The sequence below is a fragment of the Platalea leucorodia genome (genome assembly GCF_965183815.1).
Source record: "Platalea leucorodia genome assembly, chromosome: 5".
In the NCBI taxonomy this organism is placed as follows: Eukaryota; Metazoa; Chordata; class Aves; order Pelecaniformes; family Threskiornithidae; genus Platalea; species Platalea leucorodia.
The window spans coordinates 78107271-78122904 of record NC_138827.1 but is presented as its reverse complement, the minus strand read 5'-3'; the positions used below and the strand labels follow the sequence as shown (position 1 = coordinate 78122904).

General features: G+C 45.2%; 1 protein-coding gene across 1 annotated transcript in view; it reads right to left on the bottom strand.

The window, feature by feature from the left end:
• Nucleotides 1-102: 102 nt before the first annotated feature.
• The window catches only part of WIPF1 (WAS/WASL interacting protein family member 1), a 56329-nt gene continuing 40797 nt past the window's right edge, over nt 103-15634 (bottom strand). Inside the window, 7 exon segments of the mRNA XM_082312063.1 lie at nt 103-4858; nt 6173-6286; nt 7660-7872; nt 10581-10638; nt 10640-11349; nt 12538-12717; nt 14973-15102. Coding sequence (XP_082168189.1) covers nt 4803-4858; nt 6173-6286; nt 7660-7872; nt 10581-10638; nt 10640-11349; nt 12538-12717; nt 14973-15102 — 1461 coding nt within the window. The 3' untranslated portion in view covers nt 103-4802.

The window sequence follows — 15634 nt, the reverse complement described above, 5'->3', positions numbered from 1 at the left end:
GAGAACAAAATCACATAGAAAATAAATGTTAAGCAAAAAAATATTCACAGAACTAGATTAATATTTTATACAAAGCTCAAACTTTAAGCATCCGATAAAAACATTACTTTCTGCTCAGCCTATGTTTTAAGTTATGTTTCTCTCTCTTTCATAGTCTTGTGTGGCTTTGGAAGTCCAAATTTAGAGGTTTTCCTTTGCATGCGTTAGTTTACACTAAAGAACATTTATCATAGACAAACTGTATTTCAAAATGGCATCATACTGAAGGGTTACTCCCTTTTTTAAGACATGCGGTTTCCCTTTATTTTTCTTTTAGTCAGCCTACCTACCTGCCACATACTCACTCACTGAGAACGTATACGTGTGCCCTGCTTCTGCTGAGTAACTCCAACACTCCCCTTTTTGCCAGTGCTCCAGGTTTACGTTTTAACTGAATGGTCCAGACGCTTCCACCTCACAGGCTAAATGATCCCCGTTTTCTCCTAATGTACACAAAGAAGCATTCCACAAACTAGCTACACTTCATGTGTTACCAGATATCTTAGGTAAGAGATTCTCCTTATTTTCTGGGGAATACCAGTTGAAAGATTAAAGTTCATACAATGTATGTTATACAGAGTCTATGTACCGCCATAACAGGTTGTTCACACCTGACTGTGAGACAAGGGTGTTCACACTATTGCGATGTGGTATTACGTACAGGCACATTTTCTATCGCGATTTGTACTCTAGTATCGCTAGCAACATTCAGCCAATTGGTTTGTATTTCCTCGAGCACTCTTCTCCTTTCCAGCGTCCTGTGGCTGAGGGGCCCTCTCTAGGTCTCTTGACATTTGACATTCTGCTTGAAATAATCCCAGTTCGATCATTCAACCCCACTCTTCGCTTCCAAGGCAAAAGCACCCTTTCTATTTGCATACTTTTGCGCAGAAAATTGTTGTGTTACAATATATGTGAAGCACGATAGCAGTTTAGTTCCCTCATCCTCTGCTCCAACAGAGACCTTCTTCTACAAGTGACATGTAAACAGTTGTTGCTGCAAGGAGAAAGTACCGTCCAATTTTTTACGTGACTATTTAAGGAACTTCTTTAATAGTTCAGTCTTGCAGAAAAAAACATCGTTCTTATGATTCTTTTAGTGTTGGGAAATGCTGGCTTCTAAACAAGAACTTTGCGACCTTATTTAAGAAGTAGTTAATTTACAGAAATACATGCTTCCTGAATATCACAAGCTGCGTTTCCTTTAACAATTCTGAACATTAATCACTGGGACCTCTTCTCCCAATGGCTGGTGCAGAAAGTCATAACAGACATAACATGTGCTTTTCTTCCAAGAATATTGAGCAGAAATTATTGCCACATGGTACAAAAGTTATTGCCATTTTATTTACTGACTTGAATTAAACATAAATGAACATCTGTGGCCGTTGTCACGCAATGTGAGTCTTAGTGATGACATAAAAAGACAGTTTGAGGTGTGAAGGTTTATAATACAGTGCCATTGAAACAAACCCACTAAATCTTATATGCAAGCAGTGAATCAAATTTAGTCCTCTAATAACCTACGCAACCACGCTGAAGTCAGCCGGGCTGTATGGACAGCAGAGTGAGACACTGGTTTTGGGAAAGATTTACATTTCCAGAGCAATACCAACAATCGATTGTGAGGTTAACCAGTGCCCACCTACAGACTGATCCAATAGTCTCTTCGTACGCTGAGCTCAATCTGAAGTTAGCGGGCCGAGCACAGCACAACAGCAGGGCTTGGCTCAAACACTGCATAATGCTACTGTTGGCACAATTTACATTGGGCTTGGAAGAGCAACACCTATCCATTTTTCTAGTGAGACACAGGAAAGTTGACTAAAAAAGTCATAAGGCACCACTGATTCAATGATGTTTTGCATTCCTCTTTTTTAACACTTCATAGTGAAATAAATACTTTAATACTGATCATATTCTAATTAGCTACTGATATATGAAGCAATATATTGAATGATAAAATGCTGCATTGTTCTGGAATATATCTAGGAACTTTTATAGCAAAAGATATAAATAGTAAAGTTGTTGTTAGGTGAAAAAATACCTCTTTCTGCATTTTTAAGCTATTTTACATATATGCCAAACATCCATTCTAAGAGGTTTCTATTGTACAAAGAAGTGCTAAAACCGAAGCAGCTCGGGTTTCTTGGTGTGTTGACTGAGGGCCTTTTACACAGCACATTTTAAAGTGAGACTGAAGCTGGTTTGCCAAGTCTTTGGTAGTGGTCCAGAATTTCTGGTCAGAAAACCTTGCTCAAAAGATCAAATATAGGATATTTTGATTGATGCAGAGAGTTGGCAGAACAATGTGCAGCATTTTCATTGACTTACTCAAACAGTCTGGAAGCAGGTAAGTTACAAAACAGGTAGAGTTTCTGGAGTTTTGTTTTTTTTTTTGGCTGCATAGCTATTTGGACATTAATAAGGATTTGGCAGGTCGAAGTACTGAAAATACTGTATTCTTAAATTCAAAATGTTGTTTCTTAAAAAGTTATAAGTGCTTCAGTTTAAAAACATGAATACAATAATTTATCCCTTAAGTTATGCTAAAAATCTTATCTGGACTTCCATTCACATAATAATATCCCAAAGAGACAGGCACTTTGTTTAAGTGACATCCATAAAATACATATACAAATTCAATATTGTGCTAGGTTTGATCCCAAGGCGCACCTGTCACATGGAGGTCCCACTAACAGCTGTTTAAGAAACTCTTACAGCCACGATCCTGCAACTAGATGTAGATACATCCCTGCGCCTGCGCATTAATTACAGGTTCAAGACCATAAATAGTAACTTAAAATAGGTCATTAGATATAAAAATGTAAAAAACAGGTACATAATCAAATGCTATCACAGCTAACAAGATTTTGTAAACAAACACTGAAAAGGCCAAATTAAATTTGATCCGGCCAAATCCAACTCTGTCTCATCCCCTTCACTGTGACTGTCCAGGCTGCTGGGCAGAAAGGGGATCTGCCCCTCCATGCCCACTGACAGAGCAAAAAGCCCTACGCACAAACACTTCAGTGGCGTCCAGACTCTCTTTGGCTAAATTCCCTAGATTTTCAAGGACTGACCTCATTCTAGCCACAGAGTGTACTTAGGATCACGTCTCCCATGCTAGAGAAACATTTTCTTAACCTACATGACAAGTTTTTTGGGGGTTGGGTTTTTTTGAGCAACACCCTGTGAAGCATGGCTGCTGATATGGGCTTGACAGGGATCCCAAGGAGTAGGCTGAAGAAACAGAAACTGTTGAAGAGACAGAGGAGAAATTTTTCAGAGCTAACCTTCAGAAGTCCAACTAACAAAGAGCTATCATTCAGCAATAGCTCAAATCCAGAATTATAATCTTCCTCTAATTTCCGAAGGCATTCTATGTTTGTTTAGATCCATTTGTAAAATGCACTCATAAATGAACTCTTTTCTCATATACAAAATTCAAAAGCCATGAAACATATTAACCAATTGTCACCATGTTAGAATACTTTCTCTTCTATTAACGTAAGCCTTGCAGCTCTCTGCGGAGACTCCTTTCAGCAAGGTTTGAAAGGACAGGCTTCATGGTAAACTCAGAAGGCCAAATCTTCCCCTTTCTCTTGAACCAGTGCAGACAGCAAATTTCGGACCTGATGCTCCCACTTAAGCGCACAAACCCCAGACCTCCTTCGCTACAGCAAAGGCCTTTCACTTAACACACATTTTTGACCTCAGCTGCTCTACTGTAACGCAAGTCAAATACAATATCTCCGAGACTTGTGACCTAAGCCCCAGGAAACTTTTAAAGTCAAAACCCATCATTTAATTGTACCAAAGAAACAACTGGAAAGCAGTCTGTGGAGCACTGGTGTTAGCAACGCTTTACAGAAGGAGCCTGCAACTACAAGAATTGCTGCATTTGCACCAAGACTACTTCCTGAGGACTCTTCGCATGTAATCTCAGGTAGAGAGCATTACAATAACCCAGGACACAGATGACTGTGGGTTGGTCCACATCAGAGTAGGAAAGAATTAGGCGACTAGAAGCATAACACTATTAAAAAACAAGGAAAGAGGGATTAAAAAGAAGATATTTTTATGCTGCCGAATTCTTCACTTTTGCTTTTCTTTGGAAGATTCTCCGCAGATAAAAACAAGGCCAGACGCATCCCATCCTCGGGGCAGGACGTGCTATCTATTGTTTAAAATAAGATTTTCTTGGCTAAGCTGAAGTGAAAAGGTTTAGGATGAACTCCTGGTCACCATGTAGTAGGTTTATGGCTTGCAGAAGGAGATGGGCCAAGTTAGGCATGCAAAGAAGGATCCAGGGGACTCTTGGCTACACCGTTTTCCCCAGCAACTGTTTCTTAAACAGAAAATAGATTGTACTTTATCATACAAATAATATGGCCACTGTACCCAAAGTGAATGAAACAGCTTTGTTCCAGCTCTCATGAAATTCAAAGCCAGATCTCCTGTGGAGTTCTCAAGGGGACAGGGCTGGACACAGTAAGCATGATGCACGTATGTTGTGTAAGGTCCACAAAATGCCTTTCATGACAGCCTGCGGTATAAGCAAATAAAATTTATAGCTTTGAGCAACTATAGTTCATAAGCTGCATCTATTACTTCTGTAACAGAGACTGAAGTTTGTTCCAGCTGACAAGCCAAAAGTGGAAATAAAGCAAAACAGACAAATTTCCAATGATGTGGACAGGAGAGCTGACTTGCAGGAAACTTGAAAACAGACGTCGCCCAAAGATAGGCCAGAACCCATTTCACCTTGGTATAGGTGGAAGCGGGGGAGCACCTCTTTCTTTTCGGCCAGAGCCACCTAAAAGAGAAAGAAAGTTTTTTGTGTTACTCCTCCAGGTTTCTTTTAAAGTGGGAGTTTACATCCAAGCCACTAATTCAGTAACTGGTGAAGATCTACTCATTTTCTGGCCTAGCCATTTTACTAAAAGGTCTTTGTAGAGTTTCCGGTTAGTTTATTAAACAATATCAGAACTTCAAACAGTGTAAAAGAAAGTTTTTAACTAACGCTATCCTCAAATGTCTGGAAAGCATATGTATTTTAGTCCTTTGTCCCTTTCTCAAAACAGACTGATAGCTCGTTAGCCTTACTATTTTATGTGAACACAGACCTTCTCAGTGCTACTTGCAACACATGCAACTTTCAATGAAAGTGGCAAGCTCTAAATACAGTAGAATTTCAAAGCTCTTCATGTTTTTCCTATACGAAGATTTTCATTGCAAATTCGTGAAAGGAAACATAAAAAATGCATACATTACTTTGCCTTTCTTTGTGGAGTAATACGAATGGGACGAAAGCTAACAGGGCAAAGTGGAGGGTCAGAGACTAACAGGAATTTCTGCTCCAAACCAAAACCTCACCATTTGGAAACAGGTGAGAGAGAGAAACATCTGAGTGTACAGATGATTACAGGATAACTATGAGCCACCGATGTCACTGGTTGTGAAAGAAGTAAATTGATCCTTGGGTGTATCAGGCAAAATACCACTAATGAAGATAGGAAACATTTATGCTGCTCTAGAAGACATAGTTGAGACCTGAACTGGAACAGCACGTAACACTGATTGGAAAAGACAAAATCAAACTGAAATGTATACAGAAGTAACCCTGATGATCAGAGAACATAGCTTGGAAGCAGAGTGTAGTACATCCTAATTTAATTAGCCCAGCAAAACAAAAGCTGAGAGAATATGATTGTTGTCTTAAAAAGTACTAGGGGTTTAACACACCAAGGAGGGAGGATAACTAAACTCAAGGATTATGTTGGCACAAGAATAAATGAGTCGTGAATGAATTTAGATGGGAAATGAGGAGGAAGTCCTAGGGGATTTTGTGGTTCTGGCTGCCTGTAGCAGAAGGGCTGACTATAATGGCAGAGGTGGTCTCTTACAATACATGTTCCAACTTAGAAACCAAACAATTCCCCCCTCAAATACAAATTTAAGAGGGCTTGTGCCTGCGAACCTGCATGTAGCTTTTTCTGTGTGGTGGGAAAGGGTGACCAGGCTGTTAGTCTGAGAAGTTTTGAAACCTCAGCACCCAGTCTCTTCCCCATCCACATTGTTTTTAGGATGATATGCTGAAATTCCAACAGCAGAAGTGGAACAAACTTACCTCTACTTTCATTTCTTGCTAGTTTACTGGGATAACTTCTGTTCACAGGTACATACGGCTCTGGAGGTGGCAAATCAGATATAGGATGAAAAGAAAATCTGCTTTCCCATTCATCTGAAAAAAATCCCACACAATTTACTCATTAGTTTTGTGACACAGCTTTGGGAAAGTAAACTGACGTTAACATCATGTTTAATAGATGTTTTATATCTCAAACTGCTTACATAGCTGAGTACTGAACCAGCATCCAATTGGGACATCAGGGAAGAAGATGCTTTAGGTTAGTTTGAGAATGCAAATTCGTATTAACTTTAACTGATCACTTAGCCAATTTAACGCTAGTGTCAAAAATGGAAAAATACAGCACTTGAAACTATATCTCTTGAGACTACAGGGACCCTGTTGATGTACTTACTGAGTATACAGGATTCTGAAGAATAAAGCAAGCTGATCAGTTCCTTCATTGAAATAATAGGAAATGTTTACAGAGCTCTATTCTGCACTTGAAGTTGGAGGCCCAAGGAAGAAACTGTGGGCTATCTTAAACTTTGTAATTTCTTCACTTGGTTGCTTCAGGACTTCGCAACCATAATTTTCTTGCAATACTGTTATATTTTATTGCCTAATGTAATGAACAGCTGAGTAAGTTTTGCCTGGCAGTTGTACATGTGGTTATTTGCTGGGATCCAGTTTTTCTATGTTTACTCCCAATGGTTGCAATTAGAAACCAGTGTGGAAAGGAGCTGCAGGTTCTGAACCCTGCAAATGACTTGTGTAGGAAAAAATGTGTCTGTGACCCACCTGCCTTATCTGATGTGTGAAGATACTTCAAAAGCATGAGTTACAGTTTTATTTTCTGCTTGCCTTTTCTAACCTTATAAATGTCAGAAATACCAATTTTGGCCTCCCATAATTAGCCGAAAGATTTATCTGTCCTTTGCAAATAGAAAACAATTAAAAAGAAAAGCACGATGAATCTTTAAAACACAGCAATCTTGGACCTCACCTTTTCAATAAACACTAGCAAAAAGAGAGATACTTGACATTTTCAGCAGCGTTTTGACAATCTCTTCCCTCATCTGTTTTTCATCTTTCAGCTTTTGAGTCATCATCTGACTTGTTCTGACTTCCAAAAAGTCTTAGTGTAGCTATGGTTTGAATTCATATCAGAGTTAGAACAATCCTCTTAGGTCTTATTTCTGTATTGTAGCAAAGCAAAGCATGGTGAATACGTTTCTCTTTTTCAGGCTGTTTTTTGAAGGGACACTACATTGATGACTTTGCAGTTCTACTCTATGTATGGCATATTTACTCCATTCTTACTTGGCAGGGTTAATCGAGACCCAAATGACACCTCTGCTGGTCAGAAATCAAAGGTCTGCACTAGAAACAACGCCTCTATCCCAAACCTTTTTTGACGTGTTAAGGCCAGAAGCCACTATGCAGTGTCTATCAATCAAAGGCAAACAACTGGCAGGATGGCTTACCATCACCTAGATCCTGGAAGCCGTTTCTGATAGCTGATGAAGGCGGCGGTGGCGGCGGCGGCGCTGCCGAGCCTGGCCGGTCTGGGGGAAGCGGTGGTCGTGGTCCACCTCTCTGGTTGTCCAGCCCTGCCCGGGAGGGCAGCTGGGGAGTAGCGGGCAAAGCCCTTGAAGTGCTTCCATTCCTGCTTATGGGAGGAGGTGGTGGGAGGGGGCCTGGAGCAAGACAAGAGGCAAGCACACAAACACCGTTTGCACCAGGGGTTTTTCTGCCAGTGGTAAGCTGCTGCCTGTGTCCCACGGCCTCCCGCTAACAGACTGGAGCAGCCCTGAGGGGGAATCGCCCTCAGCACCCACTTCCCTGCTCTCCAGGGCTCTCTGGGGATTTGGTGCTGATTTGAAGAGTAGAGATCAGGGGAGCAGGGTATATCTAAGCATAAATACATCTCAGTGCCCATATTCCCATTTCCCTCAGCTGTAGAGGTGCTGGTCCTTGAAGCCACTTTTAAGTTATGTTGGCCACAACGAGCAGAAGTTACGGCTGGAGTTCAGGGTACTGTGGAGGTCCAAACCATAGCCCATTTCCTTTCCATGTACCATTGCAAGGCAAGAGGATGTGTAGCAGAAGAGCTCTGCTACCCTCAGAGGCTCTTTGTCTATGGGGTGGTCCCCTCTGGGTGTCACGGCCAGCGTCTGCAGTGCCATGCACGGCAATTCAGCCCAGGAGTGGCAGTGCTAAGCAGCATGGCATCAGCTCACTCATTTATAAACATGTGCTGCATGCCAGGTTTTTCAGTAGTTGGAGCACATCCACCTCCCGCTAAACTGGAAACAGACCTCACACGTAGACTGGCATTCCCAGTGCCTGTGTATCTGACTAACTGGCGCGGTGACATGACAGGTCAAATACGAAGGCACAGCCCATGTAACACAGGACCAGGGCTGTCCTGACAGCAGGGGAAGGGCACTTCTCCGAGAGGAGCCGGTAAATAAAGGCAAGAAAGCTGCTGCTGCCAGAGAGAGAGGTACCCGTGGTTCGGACACGAGGAGACGAAGCAGAGGGTGTGGAGGGCTATGTGTTTTCAAAGGTCTCGCTACCTCTGTTTGGCACAGTTGGGCAACTGACAATTATGTTCATTTTTATGAAATGCTTCCTTGTCCTGATGAAATCTAGCTACAGACATGCATTTTGAAAAAAAGAGCAGCAGATACTGATGCTGTGACTCCAGCAACAAGCATTGAAACATGCTTCAAGAAACATGCTGTATTTTGTGGGTTTTCTTCTTTTTTTTCCTTTCTTTTTCTTCTTTTTTTTTTACAAATTACTGAAGTTTGCCTCCAGGGAATGGTTTCTAAGAATGAGAAGCATTTAGCAACTTTCAGAATAGTTTTGCTTGCTCTCTCTCTCTAAACCTACCTAAACCCCATCATCTCTATTGAAGCACTGCAGAATAGGGGTATTTACGTTTCTAATATATCGCTACAACTTCCTTCTACTTATTAAGCTGGCAGAAAGGTAGGGCAGATCTGCTAAAACCATCTGCCTCAGAAAAGAGCCAACCAGGAAAGCACCAGTGGAAGCAGAGGCCATCACGGACAAAGCTCTTGGGAGTGTGTGAATTATTGCAGATGCTCTCTGCAACTATGATCCACACTCCCAGTCAACCGTGACAAGATTTCTCTGATTTATTTACTGGAGGCTGCGCTGGCATTGTGCCATCCTTTAGGCTGCCAGCAAGCTCCACAAAGCATGGCTTTGGGACCAGTATTTTCTGTAGCTGCACGGCTGCTGTAGGTGCTGTGCTATAGGGGATCCAGGCTGGTTCAAGGAGCTGGAAAGCAACACGGATGGCCATCGCCTATGGGAGCTCCCATGACATTCATCTCTGTTGTCCAGGACTGGGAGGGTTTGAGATGATTCCAGATTTTTATTCCAAAGGATGAAATGAAAGGCTTTGGAGCTTCCCAGCATTGCCTTCTGTGCAATGCTTCTCCCTTCCCAATGTTACAGGGCCTGGCTGTTTGTGCCTAAATTCTTTCATCTCTTAAGGGAGGACCATCAGGTATTAAGAGAGCTAAGCTACAATGTGCAATTCTTAAAAGTTATGAACAATAGTTGTCACAGAGGACAAAATATATTATGAAATAACTCAAAGGAGACAATTCTATTTTTAGCCTCATTTGAAATCTGCATACGGTAAGTAACAACAGTTAGTCACGCCGTAACAACTGCCATTACATTTAACAACTGTTGGCTAGGTCTTTTATTAAAATAATTTGTATTTGGCTGTTAAGCGTTCGTGTCTCCCAACACGTAGAAGGTCGGGTTCTGCAAACCTCCGTTCACGAGAACGCCACCATTAACTCTTGCTGGTTGACTCAGGAAGGCAAATGCTGTCACCTATCAGAAGCTAGATAAAACAGCTTCTTTGCATCAAAAAACATAATGGGGAAACCCCCTGTTTGCAACCCTTTTTAATTACAGTAATTATAACGAAAGTTGCTGAGATCTGCACAAGTACACGTGAGCAGGCCGGAGGTGCACAGCGACTTTCCTTACGCCACCGTGATGCCCACAAGCCCTCACTCCCAGCTGCAGAATCCCGTGTGCCTAGCGGCACCGCTTCTTGCCCACGCAGAGCAGGTGGGCGCACGCCAGCAGCCCATGGGGGAAGGCGCTGCCCCACGTCCTCCAGCGCTTCTGCGCATCGCGCGTGGCGAAAAAGCGAGGCCCCAGCCGAAGCCACCCGATGCTGCTCCTTCTGGGCCACAGCAGGTGAAGCACCGCCAGGGCTGCACGGCTGAAGATTTTGGGTTACGCTCCGAGGGCACGGCCCACGCCACCGCCCAGAACTCCCCCTCGCCACGCAGACCCGCCGCTTCCTCCCACCGCGCCCAGCACCCGCAGCCCGCCGGCTCCCTACCTGATCGGCTGGGGGGGTCTCTGACGGGCGGCGGGGGCCTCTCGCTGGGCGGGGGGGGGCAGGGGTCCGGAGCGGCCCCCCCCGCCGCCGGGCGCCGAGGAGGACCCCAGGGAGATGTTCCTCTGGGGCAGCCGCGGCATCTCGTCGCTGCCGCCGGGGACGGGCGGGACGGGGGGCGGCCCCGGCCTGCTGGGGGGCGGCGGGGGCGCCGGGGCGCCCAGGGCCGGCCGGGGGGCGGAGGGGACGGGCGGCTTGCTGTTCTGCGGCGGCGGCGGGGGCAGAGCCGCCTCCCGGGCGGAGGGCGGCCTGTGCCCGGCGGGGGGCGGCGGGGGCGGCGGCTTGTCCTCCGCCGGCCGGCCCGGGGTGGGCGGCAGCGGCGGCCGGCCGGAGAAGGCGGGCGCCGCGCTGGGGCCGGGCTGCCGGAGGGAGCCGGCCGGCCCCGCGCTCCGGCTGCCCGGGAACGGCGGGGGCGAGGGCCCCAGGCTGGGCTGCCGGCTCACGCCCGGCGCCGGCTGCGACCCCCTGTTGTGCAGGCTGGAGGCGATGGGCCGGGGCGTGCTGGGCACCGGGGGCGGCACGGCCTCGGGCTTGGAGCCGACGTCGGGCCTCGGCGGCGGCGGCATGCGGCTCCTCTGCGGCTCGGGAGCGGAGGTCCGCGGCCCCGACGGCGGCCCCGGGAAGCGCGGCGGGCCGCTCGGCGGGGAGAAGGGCTTGGCGGCGGCGGAGCGGCCTCCGGGCGGCAGGGCGGGCGGGCGGCCTCCCCCGGCCTCTGCGGACACAGGAGAGACAGCAGGCATCAGCACCCATCGGCAGCGCCGGCCCCCAGCGGGCTGCGTCCTGAGGCGCTGCAAGCGCTAAGGGGGACAGCCCCGGCATGGGGCACGCCAGCCTTCAGGGCTCGGCGCCCAGGAACAGCCAGAGCAATTTCTATAGCCTTGGGAACCGCTCCGGGGTGGCGGGTTACATCCTGACAACCCTTCTGAGGGACAACTTGTGAGAGACCAAAGTGGCTCAAGGTAACACAACTGATGCAGCCATCACGCAGCAAGCAATGACACAGGGAGGGAAGAAACAGTGAAGAACAAGGATTGGATACCGTCAACCCGAAAGCAAAGAAATCTTGGCTTTTAAATTATATTTAACAACAACAGTCCGGCAAAAGGCTCTTTTCAGCCCTTTCTAGTAGCTGGTATCGAAGGATGTACTTGTGCACATCAGGAAAAAGGCAGCCAGCCTTGCAATTGAAGAAGCGCTGTTCTGTGATGCCAGGAACTTTTGTATTAATACAAGTTCCCAAAATAGACTGTGACACAATAGAAAATACCAGCCCAGAGAGACTGTTTTGTACACGTGCTGAAAAAATACGTTGATCTATAAAATATGTAAGGTTCGTAACACCCTACAAGCCCCATTGCCCAGTCCTCCTTCAGCAAGCATGAAATCCTACGTCCTTAACCTTACAAAACTCACTGCTCCCAGATCTCCTTTATTTCAAGGGGCACAAGGCTTTGGGCAGCAGTTTTGCCAGCCAGAAGAATCCAGTGCGTGCCCCAGACAAGCCTCCAACCGCAGTGTGCGTACCAGCCAGCTGGGATGCCTCATGCACTCCCTAAGTGGTAAATCACGCTGTTGTGGAGCTGACGCAGATGTACTTTCCATTTGGAAAGTAGATCCTTTTTTCTGGTGCACAAGGGAGAATTAACCTGGACTCCTCTTAACGCTCCCCTCTGGTCCTGCACACCCAGAGCTAAGGCAGGATCTAGTCTTCTTGACTGTACTTTGCAGGTAGCAATTCAACATTGCTAAAATCTTTAGTTTTCATCAATAACTAGGAGGATGGGTGGAAAGAGGAGTCTCACTTCTCCTTCATAAAACCTAGCATTAAGAATAAAACAAGATTCAAGCTGAAAATTACACTTCATTTTCATTCACACTGGAACTGCAAGGTCTTTCTTACCAGCATCTCGACTCGCAGCAGATCTGAGCTTTGGCATTCCTGCTTGAAAAAGGCCTCCAAGGCCAGGCGGTCCACCACCACCGAAGCTGCCACCACCTCCGCCACCACCAAAACCGCCGCCGCTGCCGCCACCACCTCCTCCAAAGCCACCGCCGCCACCTCCACCAGGTCCTTTGGGTTCTGTTGGGACAAAAATCCCCCACGTTAGGCAGAGAAGTGAGACTGATCCTGCAAAGTCATCTCTTTCGTTGGAGCAACGCTTGTAGCTGGGGAAAAATGGATGAGCTTTCCAAACACACAAGTCCTTGTTCAGGTTGGATCATCACAGCTACCATCACCACCACTACTGCACCATGGAAGAGGTGGTGCAGTAAACATAGCCACTGTGTTTTATTAAGCCATCACTTTCCTTTGCTCTGCTCTGGACTGGAAAACAGAAACAGTCATTATGGAGAATCTGGAACTAAGCATGGATGGGACCTCTGAGAATATCACGTTGTCTTTGTTAGCATCTTTGTAGCTGCTTCCCATTTCTTCATACCTTTGCTCTCTTATCCTTCCCCTCCACTTCTCCATAAGCAAACCGAGAGACACGGCAATCTCATGGGAAATGAGGAAGGAAGGAGGAAGACAGAGGTGTCCTTCCTCTTGGAAGTGTCTCTGTGATCACGCCTGTGAATGCACAGAACTCTGTCACTATTGATGATGTTGCAACGTATCTCCTTATTTAAACAACGCCTACTGGGGAAAGAGGTTTCATTTCTGATTACTTTCCTGTAGGTCCAGAAATGCAGTGACAGGATCATTAGTTGCTAATTCTTCCAACAGGCAGGAATTATTTTATCAGCCCCCCCCCCCTTCCTCTCCCATTTCTCTAATGTCAGTATTTCTGCTGTGACAACACTGAGATGCTAAAAGTAAAATGAAAGTTTTTCCACAACTACAAATACAGAGAAGAGCCCTATTCAGAGCATCACTGCAAAGTGAGCAGGCCCACAGGTTGGGATATCTGTGGAGATCAGCTCTCAGATGATGGGCTACGTGGCTAAGGATCAATTGCTTAATTTCTTGGCATCTTGATTTCCACAGCTTGGGGTGGGTGAAAATTTCACTAACTTTAAAGTAATTAAAACCCGTAGATGAAAAGCACTTCTAATAATCCCGCCCAGAAAAAAGGAGGAAGAATGTGTTCATGGGGGAATGTTTCACATCATCCTTCTCCAAGGCATGTTAAGCTTAGTTCAGCTCTGACTCGCATAGGGTGTGAACCTCTGGAGAAATGCTGCTACTATGGTTTAGTCTTTCATCATGATTTTTTAATTCATGTAAACAAGATAATAGGCCGCATCATTTTAATCTGTTTACCCTTCCTTTAATCCCCTTAATGCTTTTCTCCAGCTCATTACAATAGCTAGAACACGTAACTGCTTTCAGAGATAATACTCAAGTGTTTAAAACAAGTACCCGGCTGACTGCAGGACCGTATCTATTTTTTTTATTATTCCTATTTAGTCACATTCCTTTGGGCATTTCCTTCTTTCCTCATCATCTTCCTATCACAGTCCAGCCTTTAACTGCATGGCCAGACCTGGACTGAGTTGTATCACGTTTGCTAATCAGTCTGTAGAAGTGTCTTCTCTCCCTAGGCAATAAACACTGTTCCTCTGACAGAGCACGCCCTTGTTCCTTGCTCTTCTCCTGTTTCTGTTCTGTCTTCCCAGTACTTTTGCTATACAGGCTTTCCCAGCCTCCTCTCGGCACCTGCCGAGATGTCCAGTGAGACACAGCAGCAGCACAGCTGGATGGAGACCTTGTCTCCAGTCAGGTACGTGCAGCTGCCTGCCTTGTGCCCGAGCACGGCGGGCAGGCTGAGCAACAAGGCTCAGCCAAAAAGATACCCCTGAGTCACTCCATGAGTGGCAAAACTGCATGCAGCAGAGTGACACACAGGTGGGGCTGTGGCTCCTGGTTCTGGTTTTGCTTTAAGTGGTACTGGGGCCATTAATGAGCAAATGGTCTTGTGCCACGGGTGCCTTTATTTTTATACTGTTTATGCAAAAGTAGAATCTGAAATTCCACTTTATTCTCTGTGTTCTCCTCAGTCCTGATGGGAGTTTTGTTTGCCTGATCTGCTGCAGCTCCTCAGCAGAGCTCTTAGTAGGGTTTGCATAGGTTTCTGATTTAAGCAAATGAGAAAATGAACTGCTTTATGAGAATAAGCCAACAAATTAACACTCACATTTCATAAGCAGTGCTCGATTTCTCATCTGACTTAATCCATGATGAACAGAATTTATTTTTATGCATGCCAGGTTGTGGCATTTTATTTTCCCTATTTGGCAGTCCGTCTGATAATATATAAAATAATTTTCTGCATTCAGATATGTAGAATCATTCACACATACAGAAACTCCAACATGCAGAATCATACTTACTGTCTAGAATCGGAGCACTTCTGTCATTAGTAACAGTCTTCTTTAGCTTTTTTCCTTTGGTAATATCAGATAATAGAGCATTTCGCCCTGCTTGTTCTGATCTGCTTAGGGTTGGCTTTTCAGTATTTGCCTGCAAAATAAAATTAAAAATGAGGAGGCAAAATAAACCTCAACTTCTAGCTACAAAGTTCTGCTCAAGTATGGTAGTTACTTGAGACCTCAATTGCTGTTTTAACAGCACTGGAGTGGGTAGCATGCCACGTCTGGTTTTGTGAATGATATAGGTAGCCGCCCTTGTTACTGACTCAAGGCCCTGAACACTGCTGCTATTCTAACCCACACTATCACTGGAAAGAGAACACTTCTATGTGAATTCACATTTTTTTAACTTAAGATTTAGAGTCTCTGATTTTTTAAAGCCAAGGCACATCTGTGGCAAATTGCCATTTTGGAGACTGAACAGGAACAGACTAGACACATAATTTGATTACACAAAAAGGTGGATGTTCTTGAAAGTTGCAGTGAAAACTCCTAATACACAAATTCTGGATAAATCAGAAGAAAGATGGAGCTTTATCTACTAATTTAGTTTTGATAGAAATACTTTAAAATGGCAATCACCACTTCAACAATCTAGACCTCTTCAAATAGATCCAATAAAA